Source organism: Dermacentor silvarum, chromosome 2 (assembly GCF_013339745.2).
Source record: "Dermacentor silvarum isolate Dsil-2018 chromosome 2, BIME_Dsil_1.4, whole genome shotgun sequence".
Taxonomy (NCBI): Eukaryota; Metazoa; Arthropoda; class Arachnida; order Ixodida; family Ixodidae; genus Dermacentor; species Dermacentor silvarum.
The window spans coordinates 168,223,086-168,240,321 of record NC_051155.1 but is presented as its reverse complement, the minus strand read 5'-3'; the positions used below and the strand labels follow the sequence as shown (position 1 = coordinate 168,240,321).

Sequence of the window (17,236 nt, the reverse complement as noted above, 5' to 3'; positions counted from 1 at the left end):
ATCCATGGCAGTTGAATTTCGATGGGAGTGAAATACAAAAATGCTCGTGTGCTTAGATTTAGGTGCACGTTAAGATCTCCAGGCGGTGAAAATTAATCCAGGTCATGGTATTGGCACATAAAACCCCAGAATTTAATTTTAATTTGAAGTAAAGAATCTTTTGTCAGTGCTCCTTTAAGGACTCTGAAACAGTCCAGGAAATTTTGGGAAACAGATACATGCCTGGTTATGATCATTATCATGTGAGCCAAATATTACACATTTCTGGGATTAAGCAAGAGGTTACGTTCCCCCTTCAACAATGGCATAAGACTCTCTCAACTGTGCAACAATGTTGTTAACCTCACTGTATTAAGGCTAGCGACACAGACAAGCCAGATGTTTGTAAGCAAAGCATTCTGGTATGAGGTGGTGTCTAGAGCGCAAGTAAAATAATGCCAACATTGCACGCACACACACACTACTGGTTCTTTAGCTGTCTGTCACTTCAAATGACGATCTGTAGCAGCCTGTTTAAGTCTACTCTTGGATGACGACTTCATCCAGTGCAGCAAGCTACAAGCCATATGCTGGAATCGTACACTACAGACCTTTGGCTAAGGCATTGTGGACCACAAAGCCATGGCTGAATAAGGTCAAATGGAGCCATGTGTGCCAAGCATGAGCCCTAGCTTAAAAGAAATGCACTTGCATGCAATGCTACAACAAAGGAACATGTCAGGTTGGTGATGCATGTATTGCAGTTTAACTCTTCTGCTACACATATGGCAAATCTTGTTTTAGCCACATTCCTCGTACTTCATCAGTGGACTTCTCTGCCTGCTTCATCAGCACACTTGAATCAGTGCATTGTCGAGTTTTTAACAGCACAAGAAAATGCTCCTCTTGACAGTGTCCTGGGACGCGAATGGAATTCTTGCAGTGGAGCATTTGGCAGAGCTTCGTGCAGTATAGGTGAAGGGGCTGAATCATACTATGCACATAATCTTGCAGCATAAATACATTTGGCCTTACATCACGTGCTGCCGCCACCATGGCTGTTGAAAAGTCATAATTTTGTTCCATTCCTGACCACCAGTCACCAGCTAGAGCAATTTGCATGTTTCACATTTTCTCAAATTTAAAGCACTTTGACCCTTTATTGACGAGTGTTGCCTACAGGCAACATACAAGCAAAAATGTGTTTTCTTGCGGAGTTTCAGTAATGAGTACGAAGTTTCTGGCTAAATGTCTTCGGCCAACACTGAATGACACGCAGCAGGCGTCATTTGTTGGTTTAGAGCAGGAACACTGGATGAAGTTTGGCACGCGACCCACAAGCTAGGCGGTGTGGGCTGGGCAATATTATTCATTTTTTATGCCCACACTAACTTATGTCTTTTGAAAGAAAGGTCAGAGGAGTCAGGCCAATGCAAGATATCCAGCTGCAGTGGTGTCACGCATGTGATGTAAAGCAAATGAAATGAACACCTATGGTTCACATATGATGAGAGCAATCTATACAAATTGAAAACGAAGCCTTACATGGCTTGGGGTGAAGCCCACTTCCAGTTTCCTGCCTGGGATGTTCCCCCTATTGCTGAAAAAATTTCCATCAAACATTTTGTTTTGTTTTTTATTTGTCTCATCAAAGAGTTAAGGGCATTAATTTCACCATGGCTGCTCAATCAAAACACGCTGCGTGCATTTTCATCAAGCGGCTGTGATTTTACCATATGATGAATTGAAAGATGCTCTGGGCTCATGAATTAAAAGAAAGAAACAGTACTTACATTCTTCACTGGTGAGATAAGAGAACTGGGTCCAGTGTTGGCAGCGATCTCCTGCCGTTAACCAAGATTCTGCTGAAAAATAAAGGTGCCCTCTCCTAGCCTAGATTGTTCTTTTGTGCCCTTTCTTTTGTTTCACTAGAATACTTGAGTGCAGTGTAGACCGCTTATAACGTAAGTCGCCGGAGTCGTGAATATCTGCACTATAAGCGGTACCACACTATAACCAAAACAACGATTTTCAAGCCCTGCACATAAGCAAAACATGTAGACCGCACGTATCCGAGAATCGGAGCGTGCGACTGGGAGTTTTGCATCCGTTTAAATTTACGAACGTTGAAAGGTTAATGTCCAAGTTCCCACGACCTTCGCATGAAGCAGACAAAGTAATAATTTTTTTTAAATGTCCCAGTTTCGCCTCGCCCGAAAGGCGAAGCATCAATTGCGATAGCAAATTAGTAGAGAGATATAAGGAGTATATAGGGATAGTAGTTTTATCGGCTGCATAAATTTGACACATTCGCTTACTAATTGAATTAACAAGCGTGGTGTCAGCGCACACAAGCAAACATGAATAAACTCGATGACCGCAGACAACCACTGTTAAAGCTCGGTCGGGCGTGGGGAAACGCGGCCGCCGCAGCGAGCGAAGGTTCGTGCGGTCTATCGCTTCAACAGAAACTGAGCGGCGTAAGCACAGCGCCGGCACAGCGCATACAAAGGTCAGAGCCTTGTGGAGATCGCTTTCAAGATACGGTGCGCGCGACAACACCGACAGCCGGCTCAGGCACGAACGCATTTGTTGGCAGAGTACAAGACCCCCTCCCTTCCTCCCATGCTGCCTTCCCGCTTTGCTCCTTTCACGTGGGAGATTGTGTCGCCAGTTCCGCTTGCGCCCGGTTGCAAGATACGCATTTGGTGCCACAGCACAGCGTCACTGTTTGATGAATGGCTTAAGAATTTAAAACCGAGTCACTGCGGCAGCAGCACATGCCGACCAACAAATATGAAGTGATGCAGGCCTTCTTAGATTGCATTATCAGTGAAACGAGTTCAATCCACTATCATAATTAGCTGCAGCACCTGTCTTTTTGCCATCCATAGCAGCATCTACATGTGTTCTTTTGAGCATGAAATAGCAGGTTCGATATGCAGCTGCATTCTGGTGGGTGGAATGCAAAAACTAGTTGGGTGCACATTAAAAAACCCCAAGTAGTCAAAAGTAAGACGCAACTCTCCACCATGGTGTATCCCATAGCCACACTTTGCTTTGGGGTGTTAAACCCAATCAGTCGGGCCACTGTACTGTCTTAACACCTCCCAACTGAGTCCATTGTACAATTGTGCTGGAGGGATGGTTTGTCAAATTGAGGGCTGATAACCAATTATTTGTTGCCTTTGATTGTGTGATAGTGACAATCACCAATAGACTTACAGTTCTTCAGTAGAAATCACTTTATTTTCAAAACTGAAGCAATGTCAACAGTCGCTGAAACAGCAGGACAGAAGGTGTATTAAATTTTTAGTGCGCTAAACAAAAAACTAAAACAAAATATAAGTTACAATGCCCTACAATAGTTGAAAGCAGTTTTATATATATAAAGCATTTTTCTTAAGCCTTCAGAGACCTAAGCCAATAGTATAAATGTTGCAATAGTTTCCTTGATAAAGTAGTTCTATGAACACTTGAGCTTCCTGTTATTTGGCTTTGTGGTGTTAACAAGCGCATTTCAACACAAATCGAACCAGTCTTCTTGCAGGAGTAGTAAAAAGACACAAAAGGGAAGAAAACGAAAACTAGGGCACTGATCAAAGGAATACAACCCGTGCTCATTTGTCAGAAAGTTGATTAGTGCATGCTTCTAGGAAGTGACGTGCCACATAAATAAAGCACACCTTGCAGGCACATTAGCACTTACATTTGGCAATAACAAGGCGCACTCAGCTCCCCTTGGCAATAATGAGATTCATGGTCTTGCGACGACCAAGAATGGCCCAGCAGCTGTCTAGTCTGTGCTTGCAAAAAAGCCATGGCAAAGCCTAAAGCGTGTAACTACATAGCGTTTCTAACTTTTCATTATGAGTAGACTGGGCATGATTCTCTTATATATATGTTATAAAAATACTCTGTACTGTGTAAATTTTTCTGAGAATAAACACTTCCTCAGAAATCTCTCTCTCTCTCTATGTACAGTGGCGTAAAACAAGTTATGTACACTGAAATGTGGCCTCCCCAGGCGTGGTGCTGATAGTGCACTGAGCCTGCAACCTCCATTCTCTCTGTAGCTATGTACACAAATATGTCACGTTATGTTAGAGCTGGAAAGCTCGGTACACAGGGTAGTAACGCTTCTGCAATCATGATGTAGTGGGTATTTTGCTCAGCACCGCATCACACAACATTAAATGCTAGTGTGCTTAAAACATCAGGTCGTCACAAACTGCAAATATATGTGTGCTTCAATTTTTGTTCCTTCTCGGCCATTTGTTTTCTAAGATGAAATTGTTTTCGATGAGTATCAGTATAGGTGTGAGAAAAAACAAACAAACTATATGATGATTTCACACATCCAATGCCATGTGATAGTGTAAATAGCACAGCACACTGCCTAACAAATCCCAGCTCCAATGCACATTTGTTTGCTGGCTTTGTAAAAAATACTATATATGCTGCACTGCTCTTGGACGCAACTTCTGCCATACCATTGGAAAAACAACGATTTAATACCAAAAAACTTTTCTGTTAGTTTATTGCTATAGACTTTTTTTTTCTTTCATTTCTAACTTCGCCAAAATTGTGAGTTAACTGCTTTATTTGTATGCAGCTTTCACTTTCACACTCATTTGGCACAAAATTCGTGCACTGCACTGAGCTGAATTTATTCTTAAAAATAACTTATCTCCTGAACTATTTTATCAGCAAGAACACTCGTAATAACTGGCTGGGAAAGCAGTTGATGCACTGTCTGAATTGTAACATCGCAAGGATGTTTTGACACCTTTCGCTTGGCAAAGGTGTGCAAACTGCTACAGCAATGGTGTGTGGTCATTCAGTGCTTGTGTCAGTAATTCAATGCAAACGACACTGGTGACATGCAAGGTTTGCAGCAGTCCTTGAAATCCCTTATACATCAAAATTACATTTTCATGCCCTTTAATGCCCCAAATTTCACAAAGTGATCTTAATCCCCAAATATTGTATTGGCAAGCTCAGCTGCAATTGAGTGGCAAAAAAAAAAAAAAAAAAAACCTTGTTAAAGATTTCTGTTTTCGAGATGCTTTGGCCCTTAAGTGTGCTTTAGCTGGGGCCCCTTAAAGGTTCCTTTAAAAAAAACCCTTTCATCTTTACAAAAACTGCTACAAACCTTCGGCAAAAAAGCACAAATTGTGATGTGTTACATAACAGTGCACAACAAGACATAGAATAGCAAGGTATACACAATCAAAGTTCATGCGTTGAGCCTCTCCATGACATCTGGCCCGTGCCGTAGGCGACACCATCGCCAAAATAGTCCGAAGCTGCTGCAGCGGCATTCCCAGGTCCGCCACTGTATTGTCCCTGAATGAAGCGTGTTAGCTCTTCCTGAGTGTCGAAGATCATCACCATGAAAGGCGAGCCTGGTACGTGCTCCCCAGACCACTTGACCTCAATGCGGTAGTCACCAGGTTCTGTTGGGTCATACTTGCATAGAATTGTGCGATCCTTCTGGCTCTCACGCTGCATTTCAACACGGAATGCACCTAGCAGAAGGAAGAACACCATAACAGTGAGTAGAGTAGACTCGGAATGCTTCAAGGTTAAGAAAGGGAGTTCTGCAGTCCAATTTTATTTCAATGCTTAACTTACACCATTACTTATATGGGACACAGAGGCTGCAGTTCAGTCACATGAAATGACAAGTGTTGCAAAGGTGCTACTTTACTGTGAGGTATAAATCGCAGGAACAGGCACAAGCTTTTCTGCATGCCAACTACAAATACAACGCAATATTTTAAATTATCTATACATATCATTATATCCCCCTTCTCCCTCCTATCCACTTTCCCGTTTCTCCTGTATTCCTCCTAACGCCACAGCTGTACGGGCCAATGTTCAGGTGTCAGCATTACGGCAGACACTTACAGTATGGCAAGCAGGTCGTAAGCATACACCAGTGCATGTGAGCACTAAAACATTCATCGACAGGTTGTTGAAATGCTTGTGTCAAAGGAAAGATTTCCCCACTTATCTCAGTGGATCACTCATTATGGCACTCTGCCACTAAGGACATGAATGCAAGCTCAATTCTAGGCTGCCATGGTCACATTTTGATGGTGGGGGGGCAGAAAAATTCTTGCGTACCGAGACTTTGGCACATGCTAAAAGCACCGGGTTGTCACATTTTGACAACCCCTATGGCATTTGTCATAGCCAAACTGTGACTTTGGAATACAAAACCCAATCAATCAATTAATGAGAAAAGCCTGTGATTGCAAATGTGCCTACCTTTTGGCCCCCTGATGCGCACTGTCAGCTGACCTGCGCCAGCTCCCCTGGTGTCACAAATGAAGCGGCTTTGGTAGACCGCCAGGACACCGGGCTCGATGCCGGGCCCATACACTCGCACTTTAGATGCATCAGGTGCACCAGCAATGCGCAGAGTGTAGGGGCTTCCTGCCAGGGAAAAAGCACACATGGAATTTGACATTAAAATTGCACAAAGACATTGTGCAATTAGACAGCAAATGAGACAGAGAAAGTATGAATCGGCAGGTCTATGTAGGGAACCAATTAAATTTTTAAATTGTGCAAATGATGAAAACATTACAACAGCAAAAGAGACAGGTCTAAGTATCAGCCAATTAGCTGGGCAGTCTATGTTGTTATGCACATGTGGAACTGATTAGCTTATTCTTACCCAGGTTCTGTGACCCTGCACCCATCAATAATTTACATACTGCATTACAAGTCACTATTTCGTTGGCTTTTTGTGAAGTGGCAGTTCTTACTTTAAGCACATGACCAGAATTTTATAGTACACTGAAATTCCAATTCAGAGTGAATAGCAGACAAAATTACCTGCAACTAATTTGTCTGGTGCAAATATGGTAATTGCACAGTCCACAATGTGAGACTTCAGCACATTAAACATTAGCACATTAAACTCCATGTGTCTTTAATACTACCATATTTAACATATTAGGAGTGAAATAGAAATATGGGGGGAAAAATGTCCATATAAGACATCCTTGCCATAACTATGTTAGCAGTCTTGCCTATGCCAGTAAAGACAGTTACAGAGTAATAGTGCGGTTAACAAAACCTGTAATGCCAGAATTTAGTATTTTATGTACAACTAGTACATATGTCACCACTATCATTTCATCCTTGTCATATGCTATTATGCTGCTCAAATATAAACAGAAAATGTCAAAGTGGGCTTAATGGATTTGCTAAGGCTCAGATAAGCATTTAAATTGGTTGCACATAATGACACTAACCACACGAGAGCCACAGGAATAAAAAGTTTTATCACATTTGGCAGGCACATGCAAGTCATGAACTGATATCATCAAAAAGGTAAGTATACAAATGAAGTATTCTGCCATGATAACAAGTAAATAGAAAGAGGACTGCTTAACAAGAGCTTCAAAGGAAAATTATAATTCCAATGTTGAGAGATGGGTAGACAGATGGGAAGACTCTCGCGTGCGCATGATTAGGTTGCGGTTGCCGGCTCACCCTCGCACGCTTTCACTAGCAGACACAGCATACGGAGCGCGGCAACGATTTTATCGCCATTGGACTTTATACGGAACCTTACGGAGACGACGATGACGGCGACGGCGAAAATGCGCATGGAGTGTCCATATAATTGGTATCGCAATAAAACGCGCGAGCCAGCCTCAGACGAGCCAATCCGGAAAATCCAATATGGCAGCACCAGCCGGTTGCTCGCGTTCGTGGTGGAGCCGAAGGCCACTACTTCGATTCAAGGTTCATGCTGGTGACTAACTGCTCCCGCACTGCTTTCCCACATGGTTATATTATAGGGCGTAATAGGATTATAGCGATAGGGTGTCAAAATAAAAAAAAATAAAATAAAAAGCTCTGTGCTGTGGCGGCCACTTTTCGGGAGATTTGAGGTAGCGTCTGTACAATCGGGAGATGATGTGTTCAAAATTCGGGAGGCTTTCGGACAATTTGGGAGAGTTGGCAGGTATGTCCTTGGCACAAGATGGGCCTGCTGTATCTAAAATTTCTTGAATGTTGCCACCAATTCTATAGCGAAAGAGTCTTGTGTAATCAGATTTTGCGCACAACACAAGTAGTGTTGTACATTCTCTATGGTACGTAAGCACTATAGTAATTACTCTGGAATGTGCAGTGATACATGTATAAATAACAAATGGACTTGATCCTTCAATTAAGATTCAATGACCCAAGACTGTGCTCGCCATTATTATGATTTGAGTGTTGCTAGTTCTTCAGGGCCCAAGTTAGCCCAAAATAAAGAGTTAGGTTAACATGCACTTTTGGAAGTGCTTGGTCCTTAGCCATCATTACAACGTGACAATATATAGGAGAGGACTCTGCCCTATGGTGGACCTAAATAGACTGATGACGATAGAGAAAAATAAAACTTCACATCTCTTACCAGGAATGTGGTCTCCACCATATTTGATGGTGAGCAAATGACGTCCACCTTCCTGGGGCTTCAGGTAGAGAGTGAATGTACCATCACGGTGATCGTACAGCTCACAGTGTGCCATCTTGTGGGGGCCCATGCAATGTGCAGTCAGCTCCCCTAGAATACAAGAAAGAGCAAAAGTCAGAGTAATTACACAACGATCGAGTTCATAACATTTTATGTGCCTTCTCTTGATCGAAAAGCTTGGGCGCACATCAACTATTTACGTGACACTGCAACAAGTGCCGCTTTCATTGAATTTTGTGTGCTGGTTGCCGCACTTTACCAGTCATGGTTATGAGGCACACAGAAAAATGGCCGTTAATATCGGCAAGATTTTGTTCGTCTCTTTTGGCAGCCTGCAATACTTTGATGCAGCAGGCAGGGCGTAATTTATTTTATTTATATTTTGTTATTTTAAATTTATTTTTAAGCCCACTACAATTTTTATGACCCTTTTGGCAGAGAAAAGATAAATTATTTATTTTCTCATCAAAAATACTGAACCATCATTGACAGCTATAGCTGTTCCCCCGCCTGGCTTTTTCAAGAATTTGTTTTTATGGCCCATTGTTATAACTTGTCGCTGTGATATTACATCGTTACCATGGTAATCTTGTGCATAGCCAATAGCTATGCAGGGAAACAAGTTCGACACCAATAGTTCTTTACAATTTTTCTTCCAAGTTGGCTTTAATTATTATGACTATATGGCATAGTTAACGTGCCCTTCTATTTCACTGCAGTATAGTCAATGTTTACAACGTGGGAATGTACATTTGCTTCCACTAAAATTATTTCTTTTATTTCTATTTTATTTATTTCACAATACTGCAGGCCATGACAGGCCCAAGCAGGAGTGGGAAACTAAAACATAATTAATATAAATAGGGATTACAAATGAATAACGTCATTAGCAATCAAACAGGGTTACATCACTACACATGTAATACGTACTTGGTAACAAGCAAAGTAGAAAACTAAAACAACAATTTTTCCAGTGCCGTCTGAAAATCAGCCTCCTCAAAAATGGATTTAGGAAGAGCGTTCCAGTCAGAAATTGTCTGTGGAAAGAAGCTAAGTTTAAATGCATTGGTTTTAGCAAATATCGGTTTCAGTGCATGGTCATGATTGTGTCGAGTCTTTCTGGTGTCTAAGGGTTTTACATATGAAGGTATGGACATGTCAAAATGACTTCTAGGTTCCATTTCATTGAGGTCAATCAATGGTGACTCTATGGGATTGCTTTTACAACAATACTACTGCTTGCAATGCCAGCTTTGCAATAATGGTGATGCTGAGTTTTAAAACATGAGCTTGCACAATAATTTTTGATTACTACTGTTGGTACTTTATACAACTGTTAAAAAAAAAAAATCAGACAACTTCCGCGCAGACACCCAAGGCAACTTTGGAGGTTGTGTAACGTAGCTAGTATTGTGATGCGGCTTTCATATGGATGTATGGAAGCTTGAGCTGCAACATGCCACAATAGCTGCCACTGTAAAAGCTGCAGATTCTATGAGGAAAAAGCACGCACCTGGCCCGCCCTTGCGTGTGTCAATGAAGGCCTTGATCTCTTTGCCCACTGTTCCACCTCGAAGGCCTTCACCTGAGCAGAGCACACGACTTGCATCGCAACTGGCTGCCACCATCACCTTGAGCGGACAGCCTTTCACCTGGCGCTCTGACCACATGACGTTGAGAAGGTAGGCCCCTGTAAATGGCCATGCAGGAGGCAGTGTATGCCATACATGGCAGAAGTGAGTCAGATGACACAGCATAAAAATGACACCACATTGTACCATATCTTATGGTGTATAAGACTCGTTTTTTTTTTTTTAACTTTTGGCGGTGCATCTTGTATATAAAATTTGCCCTAACGAATATAGGAGATGCCGCATGGCTGCAGTAGTGACAAAGGTTCACTTGATGTGAATAAAACGACTTCATTTTGTGCATACAGAAAAATGGTGCCAGATCTTTTTCTTGGGTTGCCTAAATCTCTGGTAATCGGCAGTGCGTAGGAGTTGAGAACCTCAGAATCAGGTAAGTACAGCATTTTTGCGAGGAAGATATGTGCATGCAATCCCGTTAAGATCTTGTTGCAAAGTGTACGTGTACTTTTGTGCGTTTTATATAAACTTTTTCGTAAAAATGGCTGTTTTTTGGGGGGGTTACGTCTTATACAAGGCGGCGACTTACACGCCGAGAAATGCTGTATGTATACTTCCAAGGTCATACATAACACAATGACAGCTACATTTCTTTTTTTTAGTTCAGTTTCATGATTCAAATTAGGGTTAGAAGTCTATTAGCATTTTCAATTGATAATCACTCTTTACTTGTCTAGCTGATTAAAGGATTGTTTGCAGTGACCTGTATTCATAAGATAAATACTATAAAGAAATAAGGTTACTAGTATCCACACATTTTGCATTAGCCACTGCTTTTACTAATAGGCAAGGGACAATAAGGAGTTAACAACACTGTGCACAAGATGGCATTTACAAACCAACCACCTTCCAGTAACCTTTTTCTAGCACTTCAGGATTGCAGTTGTCATCACAACATCGCATAAGCATGCTGCCAGCTAACGAACAATAACTACACAGGCATTCATTATGTTGTAGTAAAGGATATGTCCTTAGACACGGGAAGTATCCCTTTACAATAGCACGAAGAATATTATGAGGACACACTACGCTTATTTTGCTGATGTGACTTTATTTGGTTAGGTGGTTAAAACTAACCGTGAATAATGGCATGCAAATTTTTATTTGAACAAGGACAATTTAAAGCTCAACCTGGTGCAAGAGCTACATGTATTAAAATTTAAGACACTTGTTCAGCAAATTATTCTAGGTAAGAAAAAACAAACTGTTTTTGCATAATTTCGTGAATTACTTTTATTGTTTTTTTTTTATTTACATTGTACCCACCCCCCTCTGTAATGCCCTCTGGGTCTTGAGGGTATACTAATAAAAAAAAAAATTGTGCTTGCCAAACAGGAATCCTTAGCAGTACCGAAGAATAATTGCCAGAACAGACAGATTGAACAGTGCAGTTCAATGTTAACTAGAACCCTTTTATGCTTGGCTCTCACTCTGCTGGCGCTCTAACTGCAAGTGCCAGCTGAAGCTATGTCAATGTACAGCACAGGGGCATAGAGAGGTGCTGGCGCCACCAATTACAAGTGATCTACTGCAAAGCCAGGTAATTGTACCTTGCCAGAGGAAAACATTTATACACGCTCCACACTAAATAGACCACCCTGTACATGTCTGTGAACAACCTCTTCCATCTAACCATGTTTTGCCACCTTTAGGCACCTTTAGGCATGAATTTTAAAATATTGCTCAAGTATTTGCACTGCCTGGGGACTTACGAAAGTTATACTGGAAAAAAAAAAAAGACAGCATTAAAAGCACATTCTGTGACATGTGTACAGGGCAAGCACCAGTTAGGCACTCACTATACTTATTCAAAAGTGGCATCTACAACTGTGTTATAACACAGAGTAGTCATTTAGTGAGAAAACTAGGCCAACAATTGGCTTTCTGCCACACACAAATGGGAATGTCACTGCAATAACACTGATATCTGGTACATTTATTTGAATGCTGTCGTTGTATGATGAAACAGTAAAACCAACTTCGACTCTTTGTAGCATGCCTAAACTGCCACTAGACACAAGCCAAATGTAGTATGCACTAAGCAATTAACTTTTATTTGGTTTTAGAAGACAAACTCATTGAAAGGTGATACGTGCTATGCACACACAAACCCACTCTTATAAAGTATCAAATCAAAAACATCTGTGACTAGGAGAACATACCTGGGGTTGAAGGGGTATAGAGGGCCTTGTACGTGTTGTTGCCTAGTGAAATCAACTGCACCGGAATGTCGGTCTTAACACCATTCAGGCTCACCTCAGGACAACCTACCAAGTAAAGCAAAAAAAGAATTGCAGCGAGTTAGCCTGTAGTTCCAGTAACCTCGCACAAGACACTTATAATAAAAATGAGCAAAGCCCAGCATCAACCCTGTTGATGGGTCAAAATTTAAGTCTAGCTTGGAACGCTAACCTTTTTCTTTGTAGGAAGAACAGCCTTCCTTTGGTGAAACTTTAACACAAGTGAACAACAAATGTAAAATGTCCATTGTTCACTCTATAGAACTCTCACTTTTCTTTCCCAACTTTCTTATTTGCTTTATGCACACTACCACAGCAGAAGAGTGACCAACAAAGCTGGTCGAATTAAACAAAAGGCAGAAAAAAAAAAAAAAAAACGCTGTTGATTCTCTTGGCAGTCTGTGCATTTAAAGTTAGCTTCGCCGCATGACACGGTTATATTGCGGCGAAGCATACTAAGTGGGAAAAGGTGCCACTGTTACGGGACATAGCATGTGTTCCTTAATTTACACATGCACATATGCTGGTCACAGTACAAGCACCAAGACGTCTAATAAGTTTACTGGCAGGCCTTTAGATATTTAGATAGACCCCGACTCTTTTGATGGCTTTAAACGTCCCCTTGACTTTCACAGTTTTTTCATCTTACTGGCTTCCTTTTTGTTAGGTTTCCCAGAACACAGCTTGTTCTTCTCGACTCTTTTGATGGCTTAAAACGTCCCCTCTACTTTCGCAGTTTATTTCATCTTACCGCCTTCCTTTTCATTAGGTTTCCCAGAACACAGATTGTTCTTCTACGTTTCTCAGTGCACGGCACGTGCGCGCCCGTATAATTAAGGAACGCGTACTAGGCTCCGTGAACGGTCTCATGTACGAGCGCATGGCGAGCGAAACAAGGGCTCAAATCGCTCCCACAACGTCAGAAACAGCTCTGAATAGCTGACAGTGTGCTTATTAGGCATCTAAGCACTCGTACTGTGACCGGATACGGCGCATGCCCACCTGCATAATTAAGGAATGCGTACTATGTCCCGCGACAGTGTCCCCTTTCCATTCTTAATGCGCTATGCCGCATGACCACCTGTATTGCGGCGAAGCTGATCAGTCAAGTTCGAATTATCCAGCAACGGCAAATTTTGAGATTGAAATAACGGAAGTTTGGGCCCATAGAAATGTATGGGCGCCAGCTGGGACCTTTGGTCGAGATCGAATTAACCAAAAAATTTAACTGGAGTCAAATTAACGGATGCTTACTGTATTCCATTCTTCCCCGCTATCTTAATTCGTCAGATAATCCGCTTCGTTTTCATTGTTTTTGTCATGATTTCATTTTATCATCGTGGTGGCCACCAGTCATTTAGTCACTGTATACTCATATAACCCACTACAGTATAGACCACTTATAATGTAACCGCTTAGAGTGCAGGACCGGATATAATACGGTCTTTTCAGACTCCCGTTAATTTTCCCATAACACTCTATGTATACGCGTATCACTTATAGTATAGTACAGTTGCGGGACACGAAATACCGGTTACAGTGCGGCTGCCTGGAAGTTCGGCAGTCAACCTAGACGGCAAAGGCTCCCCTCAAGCCACAAATACCGTATTTACTCGAATCTAACGCGCACTTCTTTCCGATAAAACAGGTCCAAAAATTGCGTGTGCATTAGAATAGAGTACCAGCCTAAATCTGCGTTACCATATAGCTGTCGGCATTTCAAAATGGCTGCCTCGCACGCACGTCGAGCCTAGCTATTCTCGAGTCTGGCTACTGTAGCTTCCTCTATGTGCTGCAGTACACGTGCTTAGCCAATAGTCTACTGTCCGTCTTCACGTTCTCTGCGTCTGCTCTAGCAACATAAAGTACCGAGTTCATCATGATGCCGCATTTAAAAGGAAAGTGATCATTAGTGCGGAGACGGACGAAAATCGGACCATATCACGGGCGTTCGGAGAATCCGAAACTTGCGTTCGGGACTGGCGCAAACAGAAGGAGAGGATTTTTGCCAGCAAAGCAATGCGGAACGCTTTCAGTGGACCGAAGCAGCACGTAAACTGTGACGATCCACTTTGGCGATACGATCGGCTTGGCCCTATCTTGAAAGCAATCTGCGACGGGAAAAGCCCGCCGCGCGCCGTGTTTTCGCCACATATAGGTCGCATTGAGAGACATGAAAGCACGAAGGTCAATTTGCTCGCCGCACTTCGTCACTCAAGCGTTTTGACAGTTCGTTTCTGCGGTCAACGAGCGAGATGTGTTCATGTTTGCTTGTGCGCGCGTGACACCGTGATTGTTAATTTATTTAGTAAGCGAATACGGAACCTAAAGCACGGTGACAGCGACGGCAGAAATGTGCCTGGAGTGTCCATTATCGCATTAAAATAGTTTTTTTGGTTATAGTGCGGTACCGCTTATAGTGCAGATATTCCCTACTCCGGGGACTTACGTTATAAGCGGTCTACACTGTATACAATCATTTAATTCAGTGTATGCTACCAGACATTTCATCCTGCTGTTTTGTATATTACTTATCCGAGTTCTCTACATATCTGTATTCTCTGTTTTACATTTATTTTTGTGTTCCACCAGCTTACTTACACATAATGCTCATGCTTTGCACCATGCTACAAGTGCCAAGCCATTTGTGGTCACTTATACCAATGATGTACTGTGATATCAAAGTTGGTATTCTCCATCGTTCACTTGCGGGAATACAATCACTTCTGCAAGATTTCATGCCACTAGCACTGAATTCTTCGGTGTCTAGGGGCGACAGCATTCCTGGCACTGCGCCAGGAATGCTGTTGTGTATAGGCGCCGACGCATCCTGTGCTAGTCACACAATATCTCAGAAAAATGACAAAGGTGAATGACCGAGAGTAGTAGTTCCCCTGTTCTCCATGCAAAGTATTAAAAATTTTTCAAGTCTCCATACCTGGCCCAGCATCAGAGCCATCAATGACGAATTCGGCTTCCATGCCAACCTTGGCACCTGTTAGACCGTGCCCACGCAGCACCACCCGAGTGTGATCTAGCACAGGTGGCAGTGGCTCGGCATGCGCCAAGAATGGTGAGTTAGGGTGTGGCACATCGTTGTAGTACACATAAATAAAGTGGTCCCCTGCAACAGATTCAGAAGCAAAGTTATGACATGCGAGGTGTGAATTTCCCTGCAGTTTTATCACACAATTTCGATGTAAACCCCTAAGAACATGCACTGCATATGGACTTCACTTATAATGTGCAAGCATACCACCTTGTACATTTAATTAATGCTTTCTCATTGCCAGATGTTCGCTAAATTTCAAAGAAAAAAGTAGAACATGTGAACATGCTTGATGTTACACGCACAATTCATCACAGTGCTATCAGCAGCGCACTATTAAAGCATGCAATATTTACAATTTGTCTTTCACGTACTCCATTCTGCAAAAATATTTATGATCCTTTTTCCTATAGCTGAGAAAGTACAGCATAACCCAGAATACAGTGAAGACAATATTTCACTGTTTAAGCAATTTGTGTTTGCTATCATTCTATTCTTTCATCAAGTATTACAACACCAAGTGTCCATCTGCTCCACTGGAGCTATTTAATATGCTAATACACACCATTTCAGAATTGCTACGCTAGATGTGCTGTTCTGCATTTATTCTAAGTCAAAATAACCTTGTGTCCAACCAGTAGCGCACCCAGGATCTCTGCCAGGGGGGGGGGGGGGGTTGACAGTTTGCCAATACCATCTAAACAGCACTAATTTCAATTTCTTCACAGGAAATTATCAAAAAATGCGCTTTTTACGAGTGTGCAGACGATTGCGCGTCTTACATCGTAGTTGCAGTACTCAAATGCGCAAGGGAAGAAAAGGGGTTAAACAAAAGGGGGGTTTAAGTCGGCCTCAGGGGGGGGGGGGTTACAACCCCCAAACCCCCCCCCCCCGTCGGTGCGCCACTGTGTCCAACTGGTTCCTGCCCCAAACAAAATTTAAACACTAAGAATGAAATCAATACAAGCCATTCATATTTGAGACACAAACCAGTTGGATCAAATGAAGTTCTTTTGGCTACATTTCCCTTCACAGGCAAGACAATAGTGATTATGACTTCACCTGCCTATGACTGCTGACTGATAAAACAAAGCATAGCTTTAATGCATGGGATGGGGTGGGAGGGAATGCAGCTTTCTTTTCGCTCTCTCTCTCTCTTTCTTTTTAAACTCAGCCTTTGCCGTCAGACTGCAAGTGTATTACCTTCTTCTTCAGGTGTGAAAGTGATTCGGTAGCGGTGGCTGCTGGTCTGCTCCATATGCGTTTCCACAACATCTTCGGGACCACGCACTTCCACCTTGAGCTTACCTGTGAGAAAAATAAGTTGTCAGATAGGGCTTTAAAAAGCCACAGCGGAAAAGTTTCAAAGCGGTCTGATAGGGTAACAATAAGACAATTATAAGACAATAAGACAATAATAACAATTATAAGAGAAATGTAGCATCCACGACACAATTGCAATTCTTATCACGTAACCAGTGGATTCGTGTATTAGTCACCAATGATATCACACAATCTCACCCTTACAGCCTTGTGCTATGGGACGTCCTGTATACTCACATATCCATGCACGTATTTGTAAGCATATTGTACAAATAAATGAAACGAATCTTTTGTTGAAATAATGGTTTGTATAAACGAGGCAGTGAAAACAGTAAATTACCGTATTTTTGTGCGTATAACCCGCGCCAAACGATAAAAAACTTTAATAGTAAAGCTGAAGTGAGGGTTATATGCAAATTTCGTCTTAAAATGTGGCTTCAGGCCAGCGCGGCGTGCGCTCACGTGAAGCCGCATCTCAGTGCAGCGGTGAGGTGTGGCCGTGACGCCA

At 42.2% G+C, this 17,236-nt stretch overlaps 1 protein-coding gene across 3 annotated transcripts in view; it reads right to left on the bottom strand.

Annotated features, from left to right (window-relative positions):
- Positions 1-3,206: 3,206 nt before the first annotated feature.
- Positions 3,207-17,236, bottom strand: part of LOC119442064 (filamin-A-like) — a 172,035-nt gene continuing 158,005 nt past the window's right edge. For all 3 annotated transcript variants that reach the window (XM_037706782.2, XM_049661858.1, XM_049661859.1), the window contains 7 exons: positions 16,609-16,713; positions 15,295-15,480; positions 12,279-12,383; positions 9,981-10,157; positions 8,408-8,557; positions 6,256-6,423; positions 3,207-5,510 (listed from right to left, as the gene is read on the bottom strand). In XM_037706782.2, coding sequence (XP_037562710.1) covers positions 5,212-5,510; positions 6,256-6,423; positions 8,408-8,557; positions 9,981-10,157; positions 12,279-12,383; positions 15,295-15,480; positions 16,609-16,713 — 1,190 coding nt within the window. In that variant the 3' untranslated portion in view covers positions 3,207-5,211. The remainder of the gene's footprint in view (positions 5,511-6,255; positions 6,424-8,407; positions 8,558-9,980; positions 10,158-12,278; positions 12,384-15,294; positions 15,481-16,608; positions 16,714-17,236) is intronic.